The sequence below is a fragment of the Labrus bergylta genome, chromosome 12 (assembly GCF_963930695.1).
Source record: "Labrus bergylta chromosome 12, fLabBer1.1, whole genome shotgun sequence".
Classification (NCBI taxonomy): Eukaryota; Metazoa; Chordata; class Actinopteri; order Labriformes; family Labridae; genus Labrus; species Labrus bergylta.
Genome location: NC_089206.1, coordinates 27,646,618 through 27,671,105, shown reverse-complemented (window position 1 = coordinate 27,671,105; position 24,488 = coordinate 27,646,618). Strand labels below are relative to the sequence as shown.

Genomic DNA, 24,488 nt, shown 5'->3' with positions numbered 1-24,488 from the left:
AAGTGTATGTTGCAGTGTTAAGAGGGTTGTTGACAGCGTAAGAATGACGTAAGTGTTTATCATAGATGAACCACGATGGCCTGTGGGAAGAATCTTTTTCTTGGTCTGGTTGTCTTGGCATGCATTACGCTGAAACATCTACCTGAGGTTAAGGTTGGAACATGTTGTGTCCAGGGAGTGATGGATCCTGCCTCCTTTCTGACTTTTGAGAGCAATCCTGACTGGAGGGCAAGTTGGCATCGGTGATTCGTTTTTGCAGTCCTGACCGCTCATTGTATTTCTGCTCCTGTCTGGATTAACAGCCAATCCAAAGCAGACAGTGAAAGATGTAGCTATGTTCCTAGGTCTGTTTCCCCACATTAATTTAGGTTGGCATCAGCATGTTATGTTGGAACTAAGCACCTAGATTTTTTTTTTTTTAAATGTCTTATTTCTTTTTTGAATTAACATAATAGAACCATCTCCTCAACCAAATTAAGTGTAACAGATTAACAGCCATTTACAGTATATATGTTACGTTTATGGACATCTTTGGCAGCAAATGGAAAGGATGACTGTCTGCTGAGACCAGCCTGAGCTGTCCTTGTTTATAGCTGCTCTGCATCTTTTGCTGGAAGGTACAGTTCAATATACATTTATTTAAGTGATAAACAAGAAGGAACTAGCATCATCCATTTGTGGCTCGTCAATCGCAGGGTGCAGAGAAGTGTGTGGTGAGTGGATTATCAACTGCAGCAGTGGATGAGCAGCTCCTGAGGCAAGAGTAACTTGTTGAAAAGGCTCTAGAAGTATGTCAGTCTGCTTGTCGGGGTGTTTCACCTGACCTCCCCTGCTGCTTCCTGTCTCTCAAAAAGTTTTTGATTTATGTATGACATGTGAGCTGGCTGTGTTTAGAGTGAGGAATGACTTGGATAGTTTGAAGTGTTGAGCTCCAGCACACAAGATCCAGGTGTTAGTCTTAGGGGAGTCGAGGCGTTGCAAGATGTAGTGCAGCCCCATGTTAAACTTAGCATCCACTGACCTGTTTCTCCAGAACCTGTGAGGTTAACCTGGGGAGTCGACACCAGTTGTGTGTAGGGTTTCATGACTAAATATTTCAGGGCAGTGGGTTTCTAGTAATATCAATCTGCCATGGAGGGTCTCTTGGGGACTGAGATGATTGTAACGAATTTTCAAACATGAAGGCACTCACACCTCCAGTAACCTATAGACAATCTTTGTGAATAGAGGGGCCAGCTGGTCAACTACTCTGGTCTGAGTGTACAGGATTATGCTCAAACTAATGCAGACTGTCCTTGGACTGATAAGGCAAACCATATTGTTTGATTGTATTCATAGTAGGTTTAAATTGGCACACACACCTCCAGGTTCACCAATAACTGATAAATATCCCCAGGTTAAGAAAGATGAATATTGGGGACAGAGTAATAGGTCTCTTTTTCTTAAGGTGGTCCTGTAGTTGTTCCATTAGATTACATTTACTCTGTATTTTATGTATTTTGGTTCCTTGGACAAAGGTTTGCTGTGTTCATATCCTTAAGAACTGAGGGCAGACACCAAATAAGAGTAAAGGCGAGTATTCTGCAGCTGAATGCAAAGAGTACGATTTGTTAGGACTGTGACTGACAATAAATGATTACCAGTATTCCCTAGGTATATTTGCTTGGTTTAATTCAGAATCTATGTGTTTACCTAAATGAACTGAAACCATGAAACGTATCGCAGCATTGTTGGAATGAAAAGAGAACTGAAGCAGGACCTGGGGGAATATGGGTAATGACTTAATGTCAATCACAGGCCCAACTAATATGGTATACCCTTTGCATTCAGCTACAAAATTAGACACAACAAGAGCACTTGTCTCAAATAAGAAGTTGTGCCATGCACTGCATCGCAAAAGTAGCTTGAATCAACTCAGAAAAGTGCCAAAGTGGATAGTGAAACCTGGTATTAAACAGGCCCCGGGGCTAAAATGTTAGAGACTGTTGTATTCATAAGCCCTGACATTACTGGCTCTTTTATCAGTACTTTTCAACGGTTTGGTGTAATTTATTATCACACTGCAGCCTCTTGTCTGCTCTCTGTGTCTGCACTAAGCCCCAAAAAGAGTACACACACACACACACACACACACACACACACACACACACACACACACACACACACACACACACACACACACACACACACACACACACACACACACACACACACACACACACACACACACACACACACCTGAAGAAGTCAGCGATAGCAGAGCATAGAGGCCTTGGTGGAAAAAGGGAAGTGAAGTAGGTGGAGATAACTCAAAGACAAAAAGCAAAGTTTGGGGCAGGATCATTACATGATCTCTGCGACTTGCTGGCTTGGAGGATTTTATATCATTTGTAAGCTTGTATAAAAAAACAACATAAAAAGCTTTACACAAAGCAATTTTTTATTGTGTGAGGCTACAGTAGTCTTATCAGTGCTTCTGAAACTTTGCTATAAAAAGGGGAGCCCAGACGGCCTGGGCAGGTGTGTAATGGGTGGCTTGGGACCCAATTATATTTGTGATTGGCCATCCAAGGTGCCAAGCCAAAATCTTAAACTATGAATGGCTATTTGCCTTGTTAGAGGTGTGATTTTGATTAAAATCAACTATTTGGGCTATGTTCCAACTGGCTGCAAGTACTGTGTATTTAAATCAATTTGGTACTTTTTCTTTTTGTTTGAACTTTGAAGAAACATCTTATCCTTGAGTCTGACAGTGAGGGAAAAACTTTGAGAACCCTTCTTTGTGACCCAATTAATCATCTACCCATGTAAGGTTGATGCATTTATCATAAGTGCAGATAAAACATGTATCAACACATCCATATTTACAGGAATCTAAAATAACATAAATAGAAACAAATGCATGACATTCTTCAGAATCAGAATCAGAATTCTTAATGTCTGTGTCTGCTTTTAAACTGTATCTGAACCTGAAGCCTGCAGCTTGTTTTAGGACTATCGTTTAGCACACTGCAATATAATGATGACAATGTTTGATTCTTGCTATCATGTTGATATGGTAGGCATCTGGAATTATAGCCATTTATATTTTAGATGCATTCACTTTAACTCAGCTCAACTTTTAACCTCAACTTAATTTGCAAAACATCAAGAAGTAATGCAGAAATTATTCTTATCTGAAGACACGGTATTTTAAAAAACAAAATTGGGGAACTGAATAATGTAGAATTTGTTATGAATAAAGAACAAAAGTAAAGTCAACCTCCTGGGCATGTTTTCTTATTATATTTCTTCCACACAATCAAACATGAGTGACCCCTGAAAAACAAAAATGTTTTTTTTCCGCTGAAGCACAAAATAGTTTTGGATACAAGTTCCACTCCACAACTTTACAAGTTTTAAATGCTCCACTTCAAACAGTATTTATACGGACTATGTGTCCCTGTCACAGCAGATAAGAGTAAAAGTGATATAAAGAAAAAAGAGTTCTGACCATAAAAGAGCATCAGCAAGAGTGGCAGCACTATGGGCCATGAAACAAAATAGCAACGTTTCGCTAAACAACAGGCATGTGGTTAATAATTCAGCAAGCATAAAAGTCTGTTTGAGGGGAAGGTTTTCTAATATTCATGTGACATGATAGCCAAGACAGGAACTCTGGCTCTCACTAGGCACAGTGTTATTCATACTGTGAGGCACTACGGCGTTTTGTAATTCATAGCTTCGGTTTTTTAGGCCAAGCTTGGACCTATCTAGACCAAGACTGAGTTTCAGCGGCATAATAAATTATTCAAAAAGATTTGTTCATGAATGCTTCAATGATTTTAGTCTAATATTCAAAGGAAATCCATTAAACAGTTGTGAGGTTTTGAAACCTCAAACAAACAAGTCAAACAAAGAGCCAGAAGAAGCATTAAGTAATGAGATTTACATGTATATATATTCATTCTTTCAAACATAAATAAGATCTTCAGTCACTTCCTACTGGTCATGCACTGGTAAGGTATCATGGAGGGGTGGGGGGAGGGGGTAAAGGAAGCCATTCTGAAGAGATTTGACCATTTCTCTTTAAGTAAATAAAACCAAAACAAAAAACTACAAAAAACAAACAAATCTCATTATAAAATATCATTTATTTGACTGACCATACATTGCATTTGACCCGCGTTCTGTGATGGTACCTGGCTAAGAACTCAGATACTGAATAAAGAACTCATCTTTGTGTCATTTCACACTGTAGATAGATGTAATGCCTGCTGACTGGAACCTCACACTGAATGTATTACTTACTATTTCCAGAACTATATCTTCACATCTTCTCTTGTCTTCCTCACATCTCATAGCATACTACTTATTTTAATGTTTTCTCTTAGCACCCAAGGCACTTGGTAGGGGGTATTTCCTTTTGATTTTCCACACCAAGTATTGATTTTGTGTATTTCCAGATAAGCTGTTTATTTTATCAAACATTGGTATACTTAGCTATAGCATAACCCAGCACACTGATACTTTCTAATTTAACTTTGCAAGTATGCAGCTTCATTCTCTTACAAGCTAAAATGACACAGTCGATGCCCTTCTATAAGGATTACATTCCCAAAAGATTACACCTGAAGACTTAATCCCTTCAGACTCTATGAGGTGTTAGTGAATCACTGGTATGATATTACATTTCTGGACAGCTTAGCATGCTATAACATGGCCAAGAGCAGAGCTGAGTGCAATACATCTGTTATTGTAGATAGTGTTGGTCATGATTAGCAACATATGGTGTAGTTATGATTACTTATGAACAGTTATGATTAAAACTTGGAAAATAAAGGTAACTTCACTTCTAAACTCCATATGTACAGTGGTCCTCTTATGGCGCATACACATTGCCAGTTCAAGGTGGGATATTTACGCCCCTGATACGACTCACGTGCAATGTGTAATGGACGGAGGTGGAATGGTGGGGCGAAGTTGTTCTGGCCCTAATCCACCATCGAAGTCAGTTACAGATGTGTAATGGGAGGGAGATGGTAATATACGTTGTTACAGAAGCAATGCGTAATTGCAAAGGTGTAATCACTGAAAGGGTGGAACTTCATTAGGGCGCTGTTGCGGGATTGCAATATATGAAGGACTTTCGATTCCTGTTGCATGTATCCAGGTAAAAATACTTTAAGTTTCTAAAATAGAATTAGTAAAAAAGGTACTTACAATCAACTGCGTCCTTCAGCAGGGGATGGAGGAGGTTTCTTGGTGATCCATGGTGTAGATTCAACCTAGGAGACAAATTGACACCATCCTGAATCGATGACAGAATAAATAAATGAACAGCGCTGCTGTTGGTGCACTGCTCATAAAAACTGGGCCTGTTTTCTGAAACTAGTGTCATTTAACCAAAATAGCCCTGAACATCCTCGCTTAATCCTGACTGCTACAGAGGAGCAAATCCAAAACAGCTTACACAAAGTAGTAGTTCTGCAAGCATGCAAAAAAAGTTACATTAGTACAGCTGTGCTACATTGCACTGCAAGGGTTTAACATGTGTACATTTGCCAAACAAGCTGGAAGTCCCTGGGTGATACGTTAGCAGCGACTCTTTCACCACAGCAATACATGTCCTTCAACAAGAAAACCTCATTAATGCAAGGCTGGTGTAATTAAGAATGCTAATCACCTTCTGTCGCCATCAGCAGGCTGAGCCTCTGGCCTGTTGATAAAAAGCTCCAGGACAGTGAAGCCGCACCCCAAGGCCTGCTGGGAGCCGTCTGGCCTGGGCAACAGGGACACCAGCTCCAAGACCACAACTGTGCTGGACAATCGCAGAGAGGTATGGAAGTAGAGGACCTAAAGAGCAATAAAACACATGAGGAAAGACATTATCAATACGGCTCAGAATGTGGCTTGGATTTTATCTTTGGCCAATAACTCTGCAGACTAGCATTACATTCAAATGAGACCAAAGTTCACTGAATTTAGAATAACAATAGATTTGGAACAATAAACATGAGTCATTGCAACTTCTAGGGTCGGTAAATCCCAAAATACATCTTTAAAAAATATAATTCAAAAAGTGTTAATTACATTGACGACATTGTGTTCAAACAAGTGTGTTCTGTTAAAACCCAAAGTGAAAAAACACAAACCATCAATGACATTTTTGGAGGAGCCATTGTCGGCTCAAATGTAAGGCAGAAAAAATAATTAACTGATTCCAAACAAAATATAGAACTTGAGAAAAGTATCATGACATATGAAACAAAAGAGTCAAATCAATTAATAAATGGATGGTTTTATTTATGGCATTCACCCACTGTCTGAGCTACACAATTCTTCAAACTTCCATATGTCAGCTTCATCAAAGTGCAGTATACTGACCATTCAAAAGCTTTTATAGACGTGCCTAAGCTATAACAATGACCATTTAGTTCCATACGAACATCCCTCAGGTTAGACCATGGATTAATACACTGTTATTTGGGTCATATATGAACAAAACCTTGTTGCATAATAGTTTGGGCTCAGTTTGTTTTCACACTGGCTTTTTTACAAACACACGAAGAGCGAAGCCATTTATTGAACACTTCTTGTGATTGTCCTACAGCATCAACATCCACTCATTATCAGGACCCAGGTGGGGAAACCACATTCTGGTAATGGCTGCAGGTTTTGCAGCCCTTAGATGCTGATCATTAAAGCACTTTAAGTATCATTTAACTGTAAATCTGCGGAATGTTATAGTGAGATTGCCATGTGATTCAGTTTTCCTATTTGTGAACTTCAACCTCCATGGTGCAGAACACAAACAAAACAGTCTGCAATTGTTCCCAGCATATTAAATCGTGGTTTACAAAGCCAACATATACTGTATACAAAATGCACATAGATACTTGCTTTAAATGATCCCTCATAACATTGGGCAGCTGTGCTCAGTGGGAGAGTGGAACAGTTGGCTGCTTTCAATTGGTCGTTTGATTCAAGCTCCTGCAGTCCAAATGTCGAAGGGTCTTTGGACAAGACACTGAATCCCAAATTGGGCCAAGTGGTAGCCAGAGGCAGGTGAGTGTTTATGAATGGGGTTGATTAATATTGATGGGCATTGGGCACTCTACAGTACATAGCATACTGAACCATCAGTGTATAAATGTGGCCGGAATGGGTGAATGTGACATGTAGTAGAAGAACTTGGTCAGAGTGAAGAAAATCTTAATACAAGTAAAGTGAATAGTTCACGGTCATTTTCTTATAAACATCTTTGCTTTTAATTTAAGACAAACAACATGTGTGGTGCTTGTTATACTGAAAAGGAAAAAAACTGACAAGATGGCATAAAAATAAAAAAGTAAAACACCCTCCTGCCTTTACTTAAGAAATCCCATCTCTGTTAGTTACTGCTCTGACCAGAACAAAGACAAAACTGACACAAGTGGATAGTGTTTAGTCAACTGAGGACCAAGGTCAAACTATATAGCAGTTTAGCTTCATCGAAAGAACTGATAAAAGAGACACCAATGCCTGAGAAAAAAGGAATAAATATGATGTTAGCATCTTTGGGTAATATATACGGTACATTTCCCAAAGTGGCTGACCTACTCTCTATAATCATTTGCTTCTTCAATCAAAGGACTTTTAACACATGACAGACAGTACAAAGATAAAATACATGTATATGATATGTACAATTAGAATGGTCAAGATTTTAAAATTCACTTCAGGGAAATGCTCTTGAATTTGACACTTACAGTATAAAATCTTTATCAGTCTCCATAGTCCACATTTTTTTAAACCAATGGGTCAAACGTTTAAGCTTGAGAAAAAATCCCTTGGAAGATGAAATAAAACTCTTTTATTCCAGAGGGGGGAATGTCTCCTTGGCGAGACCACTCTTCAGGATTATGTGGGGGTGTGACCTCACTATTTTTACTCAACTTCAGAGGAGGACAGGAGCGCTTTTGGGAGCTTGTTTGTAGTCTGTGCCAGGTAGGTGCAATTGTTTACAGGCTCTGATCTGCCATTCAGATGGGAAATAATAGCCTACCTACAGCAGAGCCGCACTGATTTACATGCACAAAGGGCTGAATATGATAAAGAGACCCACAAATTCACTGTGATCCATCGGTCCCTGTGCACAACAAAGCCTGTTATTTCTCAAAACCATAAAGAGGAACATGACAGTGTCAACAGAAAAAAAATAGAATAAGTAGACATGAGCTACCTTGAAATATACAGAGGCAATTTCTCCCAGCCCACTGTGACAGAGCCTGTTCCTCTTTAGACCCTGCTACCACATAGCTGTACATTCAAATTCAAAACCTCTGGGGCCTTCCTATTTCAGCTGCAACAGTCTTTTATCTTTGTGCACTGTGAGTTTAAATTGCTAGTTTTCCAAATACAGACACTCCTGAATGTAAATGGAAAACATGGGAGGCAAAAAAAAGCCATTGGTCTAGCCATTGTTTGATATACTTATTTGTGTTTTTCCCTTTTGCACAGATTTACTGGATGTTTCCATGCTGACTTGGATGTTCACAAAAAGGAAAACAAACTAGTTTCTGCTGAGATGAAAGTGTTGTTGATTCAACATTAAAATATGATGTACATGGCTTAGTTCAAATGAGATGATTAGACAGAATGGGGAAGGTAATACTGACTTGTTACTGAACGCAAAGTGTTTTATTTGGGAGGAAATTTGCAACCTTGAGTATGTGTATAAAATCGTAATCAAAATATCTGGCATCTAAAGGATTCTCAATAAAGGCAATGCAATTAATGTCAGGTAGTGAGCATTTATTCTGCAGGGCTGGAATTCAGACGGATATTTCAGCAGCAGAGAGCACAGGCTCAGCTAATAAAGCAAAAATATCCCCTCATCCCAAGATGCATGTCATCTTGTATTCACGGACTAAAAAGTTTACTTTCATTTTATTTATTTATTTCCCTCCAACCTTATCTCCCAAATCAAAGCCTCCTCTTTCAATGAACTTCTCCTGAACCTATCCCAATCTGTGAAAACAAGATTGAAGGGGGTGGGTGGTTGGGGGGGGGGGGTCCATATTTTTTTCTATCATGTTTCCCCAAGTTCCCTCCCCCTTTGATCGCTCACATTGTGGTCAAAGACGTAGTCCCCATTCTCAGAGCGATCCAAACGTGGACATTGTTTATGACGGATTTCCAATTCAAAGGTAGAATTCCTTTTTCATCTGCTTCAATGCTTTGATGCACCTCCAAATTGAATCTGTTCCAATCGCAGGGGGGGAAAAAGAAAAGAAATAAATAAGTAAAGGCTTAGTTTCCCAAAGGAGTGAATAGCTCCCCTGCTGGATTTGCAATGATTCACATTTCCAGTGCTCAAGAAAACAGCCATGACTGATGATGAATACTTGAAGCTGAAGTCAGCTTAAAGACTGTTAAGTTATTGTTAAGTTAATAGTTGATCTAATGTAATTGAAGATTCTGTTGAACGGATCCTGTGATGTTAAAATGTATCCGGTTAGACCTTGATTGTTCTTCAAGGCTGGTTCATTTAAAGCTGTTCGATCAAGTGAAACATGCTATTATTGGTGAGGTCATTATATTAAACCCGCCCATCAATAGTTTTCCTGCGATGGTGTGTTTTATGCTCTTTCTACAGTATTGACTGCCAGAGAAACCTTAGCTGACCTGTGCTGTTCAGGTCCTGCTTTACATTCAGAGCAGGGCCAAAGAGTGATGGCACTTCGACTAGGCCCAACTAAATTGTCTGCTTTCGTTGCCATAGTGAATAAACTGCCTCGACTGTGCAGTAATGCAAGTGGCAGAAAGACAGAGGGCATAATTATCTGCAGCTTTCAGTGGTTGTGTTTTCTATTGATCTGATACAAAAAAAAGCATCACTGTTCTTTAATATATATACATATATATATCAAATTATTTTGGAGGGTGTTATGGAATATCATGTATTAAAGGTTTCAGCCCAAAGTCAAACTCAAAATTTTGCAAACAATATAATATGCCCCACAAACCTTAAGCTAATAACCAAAATGGTGACTGGATACACTCCCATTAAGGTTTGTGGAAGGCAATGGCTTCCAAGAGCTGATCAATGGAGTTTGTCGAACCGGAGTTCATGCCACCATCACGGCTAACAACAGCTACGAGAGCAGATCTGTACTGATGAGCAACACACTTCAGAAAACACAAAAGAGCATTGAAAGGTCTGTGTCCGACTTGTTTTTTTTTAAGGTAAAACATTTTGAAGTACTGGGGCGCGCTGGTGGCGCAATGGTTAGGGCGCGCATCCCATGTATTGAGGCTGTCGTCTTGAGCGGGAGGCCCGGGTTCACATCCTGCCCGTGGCCTCCCTCCGCATGTCCTTCCCCACTCTCTCTCCCTGGTCTATCTCTACATTAAAAGGCACAAAAGCCAAAAAATAAATCTTGAAAAAAACAACATTTTGAAGTACTAAAGTAGGAGTTAATAAGGTAAGTGCTTGAGTATTTAGATTACTGAAGGCCCATCCAACATTGCATCAAACCTACATCGCATCAAAGATTTTAATGTTGCTATTCTTACTAATTGCATGTACAGTCACTTACTGTAAGTCTTTGTGTATACAGAGAACATATGAATGGGAATATTTTTAAGAAAGAGAAAGGAATAAAAATGGAGCCACAGCAGCATCCCTCTTACACATGCATCTAAATATAATATCACACTGTATCTTATGTGAGTGATCTTTTTTGTGTTGTTGTAGGAGGTGCATTACATATCAGGAATGTACTTATGCGTACTGTAATGTTTTGTTCGAACGGGACAAAAAGCAAGTCAGTGTTAACAGATGTTTACTGTGTTTTGTTTTGTTTTGTTTTGTTTTGTTTAGCAGAAGGCATAACTTATTGAAGGAATTCTATGAAAAGGGGGATTTATGAATTCTGCATTCGTTTACACCCCTAGCTATTTAGACATATTTTTCTCACACTTAAATATTTAACACTGACAATTACCTCACTTTGCTTTCGAAAACTTCCCTTTTTTTTTTTTTTTTTTTACTATTTCAAGACCACCATATGTGCGACTCCCTTTGCCTAGAACTTAACGTTGAGGCAATGTTATGAGATGTTGCTCCTTCTAAACACCACAGGAGAGCTGGGAGATGTCATTGAGAAAACAGCTTGCATCTGCAGCAGTGCCAGGCACAGCATATGTCGGACCTAATGAGAGGTTATACTCCACAGTGACTGTCAACAAAGCACTAATCGATTCTCGCAGGGGTAAATATCCTTCCTCCCCACAAGTGGAGCAAAGAGGGGCGAATGGCAATGGGGTGACATTAAAACATCATCAGCACAGAGGCATGTAGCCTGAAGTCACTGTCAGTCCCAACAACCAGCCTGTCTGCTGCTTTTGACGATTTGTTCAGACCCCTTTGTGGGAGACAGAGAACTGAACTGTGAAAGGAAAGAGAGAAATTTGTATGACTGAGCAATGTTGTGAGATGAAAAACTAGAAAAAATATATAAGCCAGAGAGATAATAGAGGCCCAGTGTTGGTGGTTTGGTTCTGCAATAAGCGAGTTCAATCCCCTCTATATTGCAAACAGTAACTTGCAGGTTCCAAGCATCAACAAGTTGAAAAATGTCACTTTTAGACGGTTTAATTCTGTTCAAAAACTGAGGAAGACCAATCACACACTAGTTTCGTCATCACAAAGCCTGCAACATCTATTTTTTTTCTCACTCAATGATCCACCATTTGTCCATCCTTCCAGAGATTTGAATGAAACTCAGTGTGTCAAGTTGTTAGGTTTTGTTATTTTAACGCCCCCCAAACTTGAAAAGGCCTGCTTCACCTGAAAAGGATGCATGCAACAACTCTCTCTTCTTTTGCTTCTTTCATTTTCAATCCACTTGTTATGTTCAACAAATTATAGTCCACTTTGTTTCAGTTGACAGCAAAACATTATTGACAGTTAAGTGTTTTTTTCAGGTGGATAACCTTTAAAGAAAAATATATGTACTGTATACACAATATCCTTACTTCCAAATAGAAGACATGAACTATTCAAATTAAGATTTTCTAAGCGTAATCATTTTTTTAAATTAAATATTGACAGTTCCTTAAACGTACTCTCTGCAGCTTTGATCTCAACACACCTATTAATTCTAAAAAGGTAAATAATCTGTTTTTAAACCGCCCACTACATACTACTATAGAATGCAATATGCTGTATCTACGGCATACTATGTTCAACATTTGTACTGACTGCCAGTAGATAGTTATATTGCAGTATGCCAAGATCAGCTAAGCTGGTTTTCTGTCTTGGAATGCTGAAGTAAACAGCAGCCCAGCTAACAGCAAACGCTACAGTGTAGCATCTACTCAGGTCTGAAAAATGTTTCCATAATTACAGCGCCACCATCTGGCCGATCGTTTTCGTATTTCATACTGAGCTAATGCACATATTCTACAGTTATTGTGCTAAGATTTGTGTCGCTGCGTTGTTCAATTTCAAGGGAAATTGAGCCGGAACATAAAACAAATATTATTGTTACGGTAATATTATTATAATTATAATATTATTACAACAAACTAAATATATAAAAACTGTCTGTGCATGTATAGCTCATCAGTTCAACAATTTACTGCATGGTGTATGCAAACAGGTTTATTGGTACTGTCTACATCAGCTGTCTGGACAATTACTGGAGATTAGTGGATGCACAGCTAAGCAAGTTACTAGCAAGTCATTACGGTGTTTCTAAATGCAGTTCTTCTGGGATTTACTGATGCTCCGCCTTCAATGCTTTAGTTTTGTCTTAAAGAAAATTGTTTCAATTAAAAAGGCTGGAGGACATGGACAGCTGAATTATATATTTCATGTATGTAAGGGAAAACATAGCAGCATTGGATCTTTACTTTAAATAGATAATGTCTAACCAATAAGACACTCATTTTTAATAAGGCTAGCTTTCAGCCATGCATTAAATATCCCTACTGATTACGGTCTTGCTGTTTCAAATGACAGATGTCTTTAACTTTATCATTTTACAAGATGAAGGAGTCACATAGGGATCAAGAGTAAATGAAATCCTGGCTCACAGCCCCTGGACATTGAATACCTAACTAAGTGCACAGTAGCGGGCGGCTGTGGCTCAATTGGTAGAGTCGTAGCTTCTCAACCGGAAGGTTGAGGGTTTGATCCCCAGCTGGCCCAATGTCCAATGTGTCCTTGGGCAAGACGCTTAACCCCAAATTGCTCCCTCTGCTTCGGTGGTGGTGTATGAATGGGATTAGTTACTTCTGATGGATGATACTACATAGCAATCCCCAGTGTGTGAAAGGGTGTGAACAGGTGGGTGTGACATGTGGTGTAAAAGCGCTTTGAGTAGTTGGAAGACTAGAAAAGTACTATATAAGCTCAAGTCCATTTACCATTTAGCGGAGCGAGTGTGGGGGCAGAAGGTGCAGCCGCCCCAGGCCCACTTTGAGCCAAATTTAACATGCATTTTGTTATTTAGTTGAATTTTCTAATAAAGTTAGTTTGACTAGGTCTGAGTCTCTCTTTTCTTTTGCCGCAATCAAGACACACAATGTATTTTGTAGAGGAAAGAGGGGCTCCCCTCCACTGCCAAGGGGGTTCTCAACTTCGGCAGCAAACAGCACCAGCAGGGTGCAGTGGCCTGTTTGTAATGTCATTGATTACACCTCTTAGCACCCCCTTTGCTGGGCCCCCGCTGCTGTCTGGAGTTTTAAAAACCTAGTCGTCTGTCTGCTTTATTTCTGTTTACCTTGCTGTTTTTCGTAACATTAAAAGTGTAAAAAACTAAATAAAAAAATGTTTTCTCATTGACAACTCAACCTTCAACAACTCAACCTGGCAAGTCTCCTTCCGTTGCTAGCTCCACTAACATAAACGCTACTAGTCAAGCAAATAAACATGTTAGGAGGAGCACCCAGCTAGCTCCGTGCAGGAAAGCAACAGTGATGATGAAAACTTCATTGGTAAGTTGTTTCATCATTATTTGTGACCACACTTAGATGCTGGTCTTTTGTTTGTGGGTCCATGTGTTGTAGACCGCCGTGTGTCTGCTTGGTTATCGTACTGTATGAACGGCAGGCCATTGCTGTCACACTGTTTACAAAGTTTGTTGTGGTGCGTGGGTTGATAATGTGTGGTTTTATTGTATTGTCTGTTTGTCTGTGTGGCTGGATGAGCGTCCAACTTCACTGAATGTCAAACTGTAGTTGCCTTCTGCTTAAACATCAGCAGGTCACTCACTGATAAGTCCCTGTCACTGTAATAGCACCCTTTGTAATCTGCAGCGGCATTTCTCTTCGTCCCGCCCCGTCTTGTATCTCCATACAGCCGATATTATACCATAAATGCTAAACTATATTACTATATAGGCTACAGCATATGCTATATAGCCTATAGACAGTTTAAGGGCCCACTATTGGTCCCCGCCCCCTCTGCAATGAGCCATAGGCTTCGCGCCTGTAAGTGCATCGTATATTTTAACATAAAACTGCTTTATTCAGTGTTTTTACCGGTTCACATTTATTGGCCAATTTGTTTAAGAAAGAAGACGACCTGTAATTCAGAAGCTGGTAACAATCCTCCAATGAAGAGAACTTTTTGAAACGGGTTCACATCCTGCCATGCTGTTGTTACAGCACTGCTTCTTTCTTCAAAGACAAAAAAACACAAGTACAAAGATGTGACTGAGAAAATATGAGACTACAGTCTATAAACATCAACGTTTGTAATAGCTTGACAGAGTCCTATTACTGGCTGTTGGTGCTATCAAGCATAATTAACCTCTCAGAGTGGTGTTTGAATGTAAAAGCAGAAGCAAATTCTTCCTGTCCTCTTGAGGTGGTGATTCAAATGTTCCATTAGTGGGCAACTGGGCAAGCCCTGAAGGAGAAATCGCAGGCATTTCACGAAACAAAGGGGCTGTATATGGGCAATGGTTTTGCAAAGAGAGGTCCAGAGCAACTGGAGAGTAATTGACAGGGCCCTGCTGTTCGACCCCTGGCGTCTTTCCAAAAGAGAAGCAAACAGGGCTTTTCCACTTAGCCAACACACTAACTGGGAGGGTGGGAGCAGAAGTGTGTGCTACCTGAGATAATATGCCAGTGCCACGTGTCTGCATGCATATATTAACTATTCACATGGTATGCATGTACCTGTATGAATGGATACTGCATGTTCAAGATGGATAAAGGCGGCTATCATACAGCTGGGGGTAAAAGGCACATAAATACATAATCAGGCTTCAATGCATTATATACGTGTGTATGCAACCATGATCTCCTTCTGTACTTCTATAACATATGTGCCCAGCATGAGTCTCTGCCCAGACAACGGGTGAAAGGAAAATGAGCAAAGTCAAAGCTCAGCTCAAGATGAGCCTTAAAACCACACAAGCACATCACTCAGAAAGCTTCTTGGCTGTAATGCCTTGAAACTTGTTTTGGCAGCTTGGAGGTGGAGAGGGGAGAGAGAGAGAGAAAAAGGAAGAGAGAGCGATACAGTAAGTTACTTGACAGGCACAGAACCAGCGGGTATCAGCATCACAAATCCTCTTGGTGTGAAATTCTATGACTGTCAGCAGCACAGGAGAGATGAGAGATGGTGGTGGGGATGATAGAGAGGCAGGGAAAATGACAGGGATGGAGGCTTCAGGGTTCCCTGGGGCCAATAATGTCACTGAAATGCATCTGAAGCGATAGGACTGAGTTTGCATATGTGTGACAGATTAATCAAATATGCTTTCAGAAAGTTTTAACAAATTTTGGACCAGATTCCGAACTCGCCTCATGAAAACATTCACAATACAGACCAGATCCGTCAAACTGAGTTAGAAGGAAGGATGTTTCATCTTAAACAAAGACAAAACAGCAGCAATGGTGACAAAGTGATTCATTGGCAATGAGCGGACAGATAAAATGTGTCAGATGAGTCAATGTCAAGTCATGGAAATGAATCTAAAAATAAATCCAAATAAGCCAAAATATAAGAAGATCTGCTGGTTAGCTCATCTTGGTTTTGTGGGTGGGATTAAGGAAAGGAATTTTTACAGCAGATATTAACATGTTAATAGCCTGGTATTGCTGAATGGGAAATGGACTTCTAGTCTTCTGACTACTATAGTCTTCTGACTGCAGACTGCAGACTGACTCGCATGTCACACCTATTCACGCCCATTCACACACTGATGGCAGTGGTGGTTGCTATGTAGTCTTGCTAGGCATGTTGCTGCAGGAGCTGGGGATCGAACCCTCGACCTTCCGGTTGAGAGAAGACCACTCTACCAACTGTGCCACAGCCGCCCCCATTGTCCTAATGGGCACACACTGTACGGCGGTGAATTTCTTTATAGTACATCCGTTTTGATTTTATGAATGAAACTTGTTATCCATAGTTAGGCTCTTAGCTGACATGATTGACATGTATTAATTCAGATCATCAGGCCACTTTAAGCCAGTTTGGTCTCAGTAACTCAGAACCTATTTTAGATATCCTAACTGTTGTCTTTGTATATTTTAACTGTATCTGAGTCACTTGGGCTCTTACTCAATATTGTAACCATAGAAATGCAGTTACTTTGAGCAAGAAGAAACTCACCTTACTGAAGAACATCCTCCACAAAGCTCAGTTTTCTGACTTGCTGAATGGAAAATAAAACTGACACCTGGTTAAAACGATCACCACATGCCCACATCTCACCATTAACACAATGCACTCCCAAACCTTTATATTAACAGAAGAAGGGCCATTCAGCAGGATCAGAGATGTGGGGGTGAAGGAGGCAGCAAGTGAAAACCTGAAGCATGACGGGCAGAAAAAGGAACCGGCAGTGTAATGGACCTGATTGTGGAGTTGAAGTCAGGAAAGGTGTTCTTTTCAATCACCTGAGTGACTGGTGTGAGGAAGAAAAGGAGCTTGGACTGGATTAATGGAGTCAGTGAATTGTGTCCCCTGAGATGTGTACTGAGTCTGAAGGGGGAAAAAAGTAGTTTTATATAAAAGTTTATGTCATAAGGACAAAAGAGATATGGAAAACAAGGGGGAAAATGAACAGGTGGAGGACAGGGAAAAGCTGATTTATCAGCTGAAGATGAAAGGACTGCAGCAATTACTGGAAAAACAGCCCAATTATGTGGAGTCCCTCGAAGGAATGAGGGTGACAGTGATGGGATATCTATTCAGCAAGGGCTTTCATCAAGCAGTGACTCTTGCTTTAAAAAAAGATCTCCTTCTCATGCTTTTTTAGACTAAAGAGAATTTTAAACAGTGAAGCCACTGAAAAGTGATCCACTTCTTTCTATTTGGATAGACATAGAAAAGTTCTGGTACCGATCAAAATGGGCCAATAGCCAGAAAACATTCAAGTTATGGTGGTAATGCTAATTAATCTAAGATTCATAATCTTCTATAATTAATGTTTTATCTGAAAGTTCTTGATTAAAATTGAAATGCCAGATGATATCCAGACCTGTACCAAACTGTATCAAGACAAATATAGCAAATTTACATCATGCAGTAGTACGCCAACTTTTGTCTACAACATGGACTTAAGCATTTATTTAGACTAAATTAGCTTGCACTTGAAATATTACATTTATTTTCTTACCATGAACATATTGTTTGCGTGTTGTCAAATTTCACAACCTATTCTGTCTGAATGAAGTCTAGTCTGAGGTCTATCATGCTACACTGTCTCTATGTCCACTATCTGGCAGCACTAGATCACTGACTCGTATCACAGCTGACCATCTTGCTGCACTGCAGCAGCATCAATTACACATCAATGTCACACTCTTCTGTCCATTTAATTAACCTTTTCAGCCATCTGCTTCCATTTGCTCCAACAAACTTCAATGTAAATCACCAGTCAGTTCATGTTTTTGTAGCTCATGATTGCATCTCGTCAAAGTCAAGACAAGCAGTAACATTAGAAAGAAGTCAAGGTCCATCTGTTAAAAAAACACATTTTTTGTTTTGTTGGGAAGTGGGGAGGTTAATTAGTTTGTGCAGCCAAATTTAAAACGTTATCTTGAAATTTAGGGAAACTTTATGAAGTTTGATAGAAAGTTTTTTAATTGATGACAGACATTATTGTGCAAGAAATACTGTGTGAAAATTACCCTAGCTGATTGAAGGTTGCAACAATAAATCTTATTAAGTGTCCAAAATGGAAAATGTTCATCTTCTGAAGAGCACAAAACATCTTTTTATTTTCTGGAAGTGTCCTTTAGATTTATTAAGGATAACAGAATAAATGTTGTTTTCATATTTGCAAGTTAAATGTTTGCCCATGGGGGATCTTTGACCTGATTCAAGTATAACGTAAAATCATGAAAAGGTGTAAACGGCATCTTTAGGTAACACTATCTTCAGTCTAGAAACAACTATAGGAATGTCATGCTAATCTGGTAAGAAGCTTTCAAAAAGAAGAATCTTCCCTGAACTGATCATTCTAGGGTCTCACTGCAAGGGCAGGAAAGTCGAAGGGAATCAAAATATAGTCATCTGAAAACACCTTCTTTTTAGCTGAAAGAAACAAGAATAATGCCTCTCTCTAGTTACTATAAGGGAGAGACAGACACTGACAAAGATGGATAATGGCTCCAAACAGACTTGGCTATAACTGATGAAGTCGGAAACTGACTAACGCCCTGAAAGCAGACAGAATTTCGACTCTGAGTTTCATGTGTCCTGACAGGTTATGTGCCCTGGATCATAGCTAAGGCTAGACCAAGGCAGTTGAGAAATTAACAACATGAAAGAGCGATGTAGAAATCTGCTATTTTCCTTAAAGCCACTTTAATTCAATGACAGTCCAAACCTATTGTCAGCATCCACACAGACTCCAATTTCCATAATACATTCCTGCACACAATAAAAACCTCCTTAATCAGCATAACTCAAATAGCATTTCCTCGAGTCCCTGTTCTTCATTTTTTAGCGCCTTAAATGCCTCTTTTTTTTTTGTCTCCTTCTCCCTGCCTCCAACAAAATCCAAAGATCCTGCATCCTACAAACACCCCAGCTTGGTCCAATGACATATCTCAACACCCACTGGGAAAAGTCTAAGTTTGTCACCCAGGTTCTGGTCCCCTGATATTTTGTAAATCCTGTCTGAGACGCCTCGGAAATAAACTGCGGGCACCGCCTGTGAATGCTGGAGATGCATCACAATAATGCAGGATATATGAGATGATTAAATGGTTTTTCGGAACGCTGCCAGACTTCAGATTCAAAAAAGGTAAAGTTGGAATTGACATGTCGAAGCTTGGAACAACAAATAACGAGACAGAGAGAATCTATTTAATTCTCCCTGTCTCTTTGTTTCTATTTCCCTCTCTACCACACACACAGGCAATAAAGACCCCTGCTAGTGATGATAGCAGAATTCTAGGCAAAGGCTCACTCTGTGTTTGATCGAGTGTGTGCGGGGGGGGGGGTTAAGTAAGACTCAAGTCAATACACAACACGCCCACATGAAAGTCTCACACACCAACACCTAACCTCCTAAAGGCATCTCAGCCTCACCTCTCCCTACTGTCGCCTCAGCGGTAAATCTTGTGGCCCCTGTATTCCCTATTTCACACACGCACGCACACACACACACGCACACACACACAAACACACACTTACACACATAACCACAGTATACAGCAGTGTATTGCGGGGTGTGCCTTTCCAGTGTGTAAAGCTGTTAAGCAGCAGCTGCTCCGCGAGATGTTTGGTCCCCTTGGAGCTGAAATATTGATCAGTTCTCAGGCAAGGCAGCGGAGTCCTCGCCCCCACCGTGGCCATGTATAATTGAAGTGTATATCTCTTAGTGTGGCATGCCAGTTGGGAGAAGGAATTAAGCCTAGAGGTAGGCTGAAGGCCTGTGTTTGCTGCCACAGCAGCTCCTTTGTCCATCAATCATATAAGGCTTTTCACACAGGTGGGTTTCATAGGCTCACTACATTTTACTGTAGGAAGTTGCCATGTCTTGTAAAAGAAAAGAAAAAATGGAAGACCAAACATAACAAGGCTCAATATAGGTCGTGTTTTACTGCTGGCCATTTATCTGAGCACTTAGCAGTTCAAAGAAGGGGTACAAGACTCCTTTGGGCCATTTTGTGCAAGTCAGCATTTAAACAGGAGCAAAATCCAGTTTGTGTAAGGATAAGGCTGGGGTCATGTTGTCAAAAAAAATCATGAAAAGACCAAAGTTAACCATGTTTCAGTCTCGGAGTACTTTGACTTCTCTAGCCAGTCTGTGGCGCTCAGCCCCGAGACTATTTGTTCCTTTGAGGAATGTGAGCTTTGAAATAAATGTCAAAAGAATACAGTTGTTGTTGTTGTTGTTGTTTTTAAGAGAGAATTCTTAGATGTGCACTGCAGTTAGTAAAAACCCTCAAACAGAAATAAGCACTCTGTTTGTTGAGAACTATTTGCAGTAGGGGATTAATACAGATTTGCAGCAGTGTGTGTATGCAGGACTGACTCAAAATAAACTACAGTTAGTTTTGGACAACAGTGGAGCTCTTTGGCCCAGAGTAATACTCTCTATCATATATACAAACACAACATCTATTGTTAAAGGTCTCATGGTTACTCAGTGGATGGTCCATGGTCTATTTTAGCTCTAAATGTCTGAAACACAGCACCCCGATTTTTTATTACTTTTTTTTGCCATTACTTGCAACCTCATTCAAGATTCACATTTGTTCACTTAGACATTAAGAGGACATGTTGAAAAGTGTCATCTTAAATTGTCCTGCAGGTGCAATTGAAGATCTGGTTCAGGGCTAAGTGTAGGACTGCGAGCAGGGTCTGAATATGTGTTTTTCTTATGTGAAGCTGTTGCAGGTCACTAAACATTTCTATCAGCCACTTTACTTGAGTGTTTGCCTCGCTAGACATCTTTGTAGAACACCTTGGACATTCAAATTGTGAAAAGTCATTAAAACATATTTTAAAAGAACACAGATCTTTCCACCATTGTGGTTAAGTGAGCTTAAATTTGAAACTCCCACTGCCAACATATATATTATTTTTGCAGGTTGCAGGAGCTAATTCTTTTTCCTGATTGCTTTACATTGAAAATGTACAACATATTACTTAAATATTATTCACCGAGGTTCATTGTAGTGAAGTGTTTTGATTTTTAGTGCATTGATAGCGGCAGTTATGTTGATGTGAGGCCTTGCATCCAATCTCTTATTTGACACGGGGCCATTATCCTACAAGGTTAAATACACATTTTCTGCACTATGTCCTGAAGTATCTCTCACACACACACACACACACACTCACAAGCTCTTTCTCCCTCTCACACACACACTATGCAGATCCACCATGCAGCCATCTCTGCAATCATTTTCTTTATTAGAACCTGAACACGTTCTGAGCTCAGCCATAATGTCTTGACCTTCTTGAATTGAAACAGTTTTACATACAAATAACCTTATAGAAAATTCAAACATTGCACATTAAACTAGACTGTATATGGTTTGTATTTTCACATTTGCTATATGGTCTTTTAATAGTGCATATTGCTAACATCTTGGATGCTAGAACTCCAAAACCTTCTACCTTTGCTAAATGTGTGATGGTTATATGATTATGGTTATTATTTGATCTGTTACTCCGAGCCCGGGTCTGACAGTAAAGGGGAAATTACTTTTGAAATGTTTTTTTTTGTACCAGGCTGGTAACGTTTATATTTCTGGGGACAATTACCTTTATATAAGGTGGGTATGGGACTTCAGGGTTTTTTGGAGCCTCAAGTGGAAACATGAGGAACTACATTTTTTCCGCTTCAGCATTGGCTTCATTGTTTAACACTGGTTGCCGCAGTATCTTTAATACACAGAATTATGAATGATTATCAAAAAAACAAATGAAACAAGAAATAACGCCATAAGTAGCACATGTACCGAAAATACCAGGATGAATATATTCAAACAATATTCCCCCCTTATACCTGACAGTGAGGAGACTAGATCAAAGCGCCTACGTGTGATGTGAGCAATGTATTTACAGCAGATTTCTAATTATTCTGACACTAATTTTACAATCACATTCAACTTTAAGCTACATTTCTAAGTCATGTCTGAAAAAGAAAGATGTATCAGAACTTTAATTATGCCATGTTGGTTGTGCTATACTATTCCACCCAGAACTGTAATCTTTTAAGACAGTTTAATGGTTAAATTCTTATTATACTAATACTTTTTGCAGCTGTGAGAATTGGAATAGAAAAATAATTGAAAAAATGATAATCAGCAGCTATGTATAAATAAAATTAACACTGACATGCCAGCTCACACATCCTGCTAGGCTGCCCATAAGCCAGAGAACAATTAGAAGGGTAGCGTTATTTGCAGACCCGCCAAACTCAACGTGACAGGTTGAATCAGTGGGCCCCTCCCATCGCAGATGTTTGCTTGTATTCAGCCAGAAACACCTGAAAACGTATCAACAGAGACATAAGTCATGCACTAATTGTTTCTTCTGTTCTGTTGGGGGTGGAATATAGAATTGACATGAGAGTAAGATAATCTCACCTTTTCTCCAAACACAGGAGAAAAGGGCAGAGTTTCATCCTGTGTGACAGCTGAATAGACACGCTTGAATAGATGAGGATCACGTGTGCAATCATACGTGATAGGCTACCAAAACACTGTGTATATAGCCCACAATAACAAATATATAAGAGAGTCAAATAAGAAGTTCTCCCTCAGCTCAGTGTTTGTGGTGTTTGTGTCTCCTATAGAGAACACAAATGGGAGGCTTTTACTGCAGCTTTTTTAAAGTACTGACTGTTTAAATTTGTCAACTTCTTGTCAGCTGTAAGATGAAACATATATGCTTTACAGGATACCATTGACTACTGCCACATATATTCATTATTCCAAGCCCAATTTTAATCCATTTATGGTTTTCCAAAATTAAACCAGTTTGCTCTGTAGGGAACAACTATTCATGAAACTAAAGCAGAAAGATTGCATGACTGATGTTCAAATGTTTTCTCACCGGTGAAGCACTGTCTTCCTCTGCTTTGAAGTCAGACACAAAAAGGCTGTGTGTGAGGATGTTATTGCTTTGTTGGTAGGGGGCTATCATTTTTACCCTATAATAGGAATACAAAACATGATAGTCCTGTCTGATGCAGGGGGGGTCCTGCAGTTAAGTGTAAGGGTAGAAGGTTATCACAAGGGTCAGGTATGGACATGTTGTTATGGTCAGGAAAAGAGGCATAAAGGGTGGAGAAATGAAATATTAATGTGTGTATGTGTGTGTTCCTCTGAGTGTATCCTGTGCTGTGCAGCCTACGTCATGCCAAACAGCATTTGGAGACCTTGAAACACAGAGGTTGCACGGACAGAAACAAAACTTGGCCTTTTCTCCAAAGCTCAGCTGTCGGCATGATAATGTTGCACATATGAGAGAAGAAACCGCTGGCTCCCTATGAAGGCAAGGAGTTCAAATGGAGCGATCACAGTGAGAGACAATGTAGAAAGATGCACATTTCTCTCTGCTTCCACCAGTTTCTCATCGCCTCCTTCTGCACTGACTGTAGCCCAACATTGCCCTCTAGTGCACAGAGCTGTCACTACCACAGACTCAGGAGGACAGTGGCCCTGTGAAGAGTGTCAACACTGCTGTCAAAGAACTTGAGTCATGATGTGGGAAACCAGAGACTGCGGGGAGAGTGAAAGTGTGATGGAGGTCATTTTGACAATACTGGACAGTGCACAGGATAAAGATTGATGCCATAAAGGATATAAAAGCAACATTTGACCAAAGGCTTCAGAATGAACTGTTATAGAGCCATTGTAATAACCACAGACATAAAAGACCATTCATGACTTTGAAAATGAATTGATTGATTGATTGATTATTGTTACAGAAGCTGAAACACATTTTGAACAGTTACCCAAGTTTCCTGCACACAAACTTTTTCAGAACTGTTCAGTATAATATGTCTCCTCCAATGGGCTTTGTTGGCTCAACCACATACACACAAGAAGCTTCCACAAGATTAGAAAACCAATTCAAAAGACTTGACAAACCCATCAGGCTGTCCACAAAATTGCATTACACTTTTCAAAACAAAAGTGAACAAAACGTCAGACTTGACAACTGAAAAACAGCTTGTAATGCACCAGACACATAAAAGCAGCAGACCTCTTCATTGTAAAGATGTCTTGCCTCTGCCGGGAAAGAAAGGACTGCAGATACAAAGCAAGTAAACATATTTGGTAAGAGCTCTTTCTTTCTCTCTTTAATCACAATGCATCTTTGCTTTTCACACAATATTAAAACCAATCCATCATGGCTGACTTGGGGAAGGTGGGGGCCCTGCGCTCCTGTAACAGAGGAGAGGATCCCCCTCTGACATTATTTGGATATCAAACAGCAATTTGCCACTCATAAACACCAGCATGAATGTGAGTGCGTCGGGCCAAATCCAATAAAAAAGCTGGTGCAGCTCTTGCGGCATGACACA

General features: G+C 39.9%; 1 protein-coding gene across 2 annotated transcripts in view; it reads right to left on the bottom strand.

Moving 5' to 3' along the window:
* The window catches only part of LOC109987139 (nephrocystin-4-like), a 205,551-nt gene that overhangs the window by 173,058 nt on the left and 8,005 nt on the right, over positions 1–24,488 (bottom strand). For both annotated transcript variants that reach the window (XM_065961552.1, XM_065961551.1), the window contains exons 3-4: positions 5,666–5,835; positions 5,203–5,267 (exon numbers count right to left, since the gene is read on the bottom strand). In XM_065961552.1, the coding sequence (XP_065817624.1) occupies positions 5,203–5,267; positions 5,666–5,835 (235 nt within the window). The remainder of the gene's footprint in view (positions 1–5,202; positions 5,268–5,665; positions 5,836–24,488) is intronic.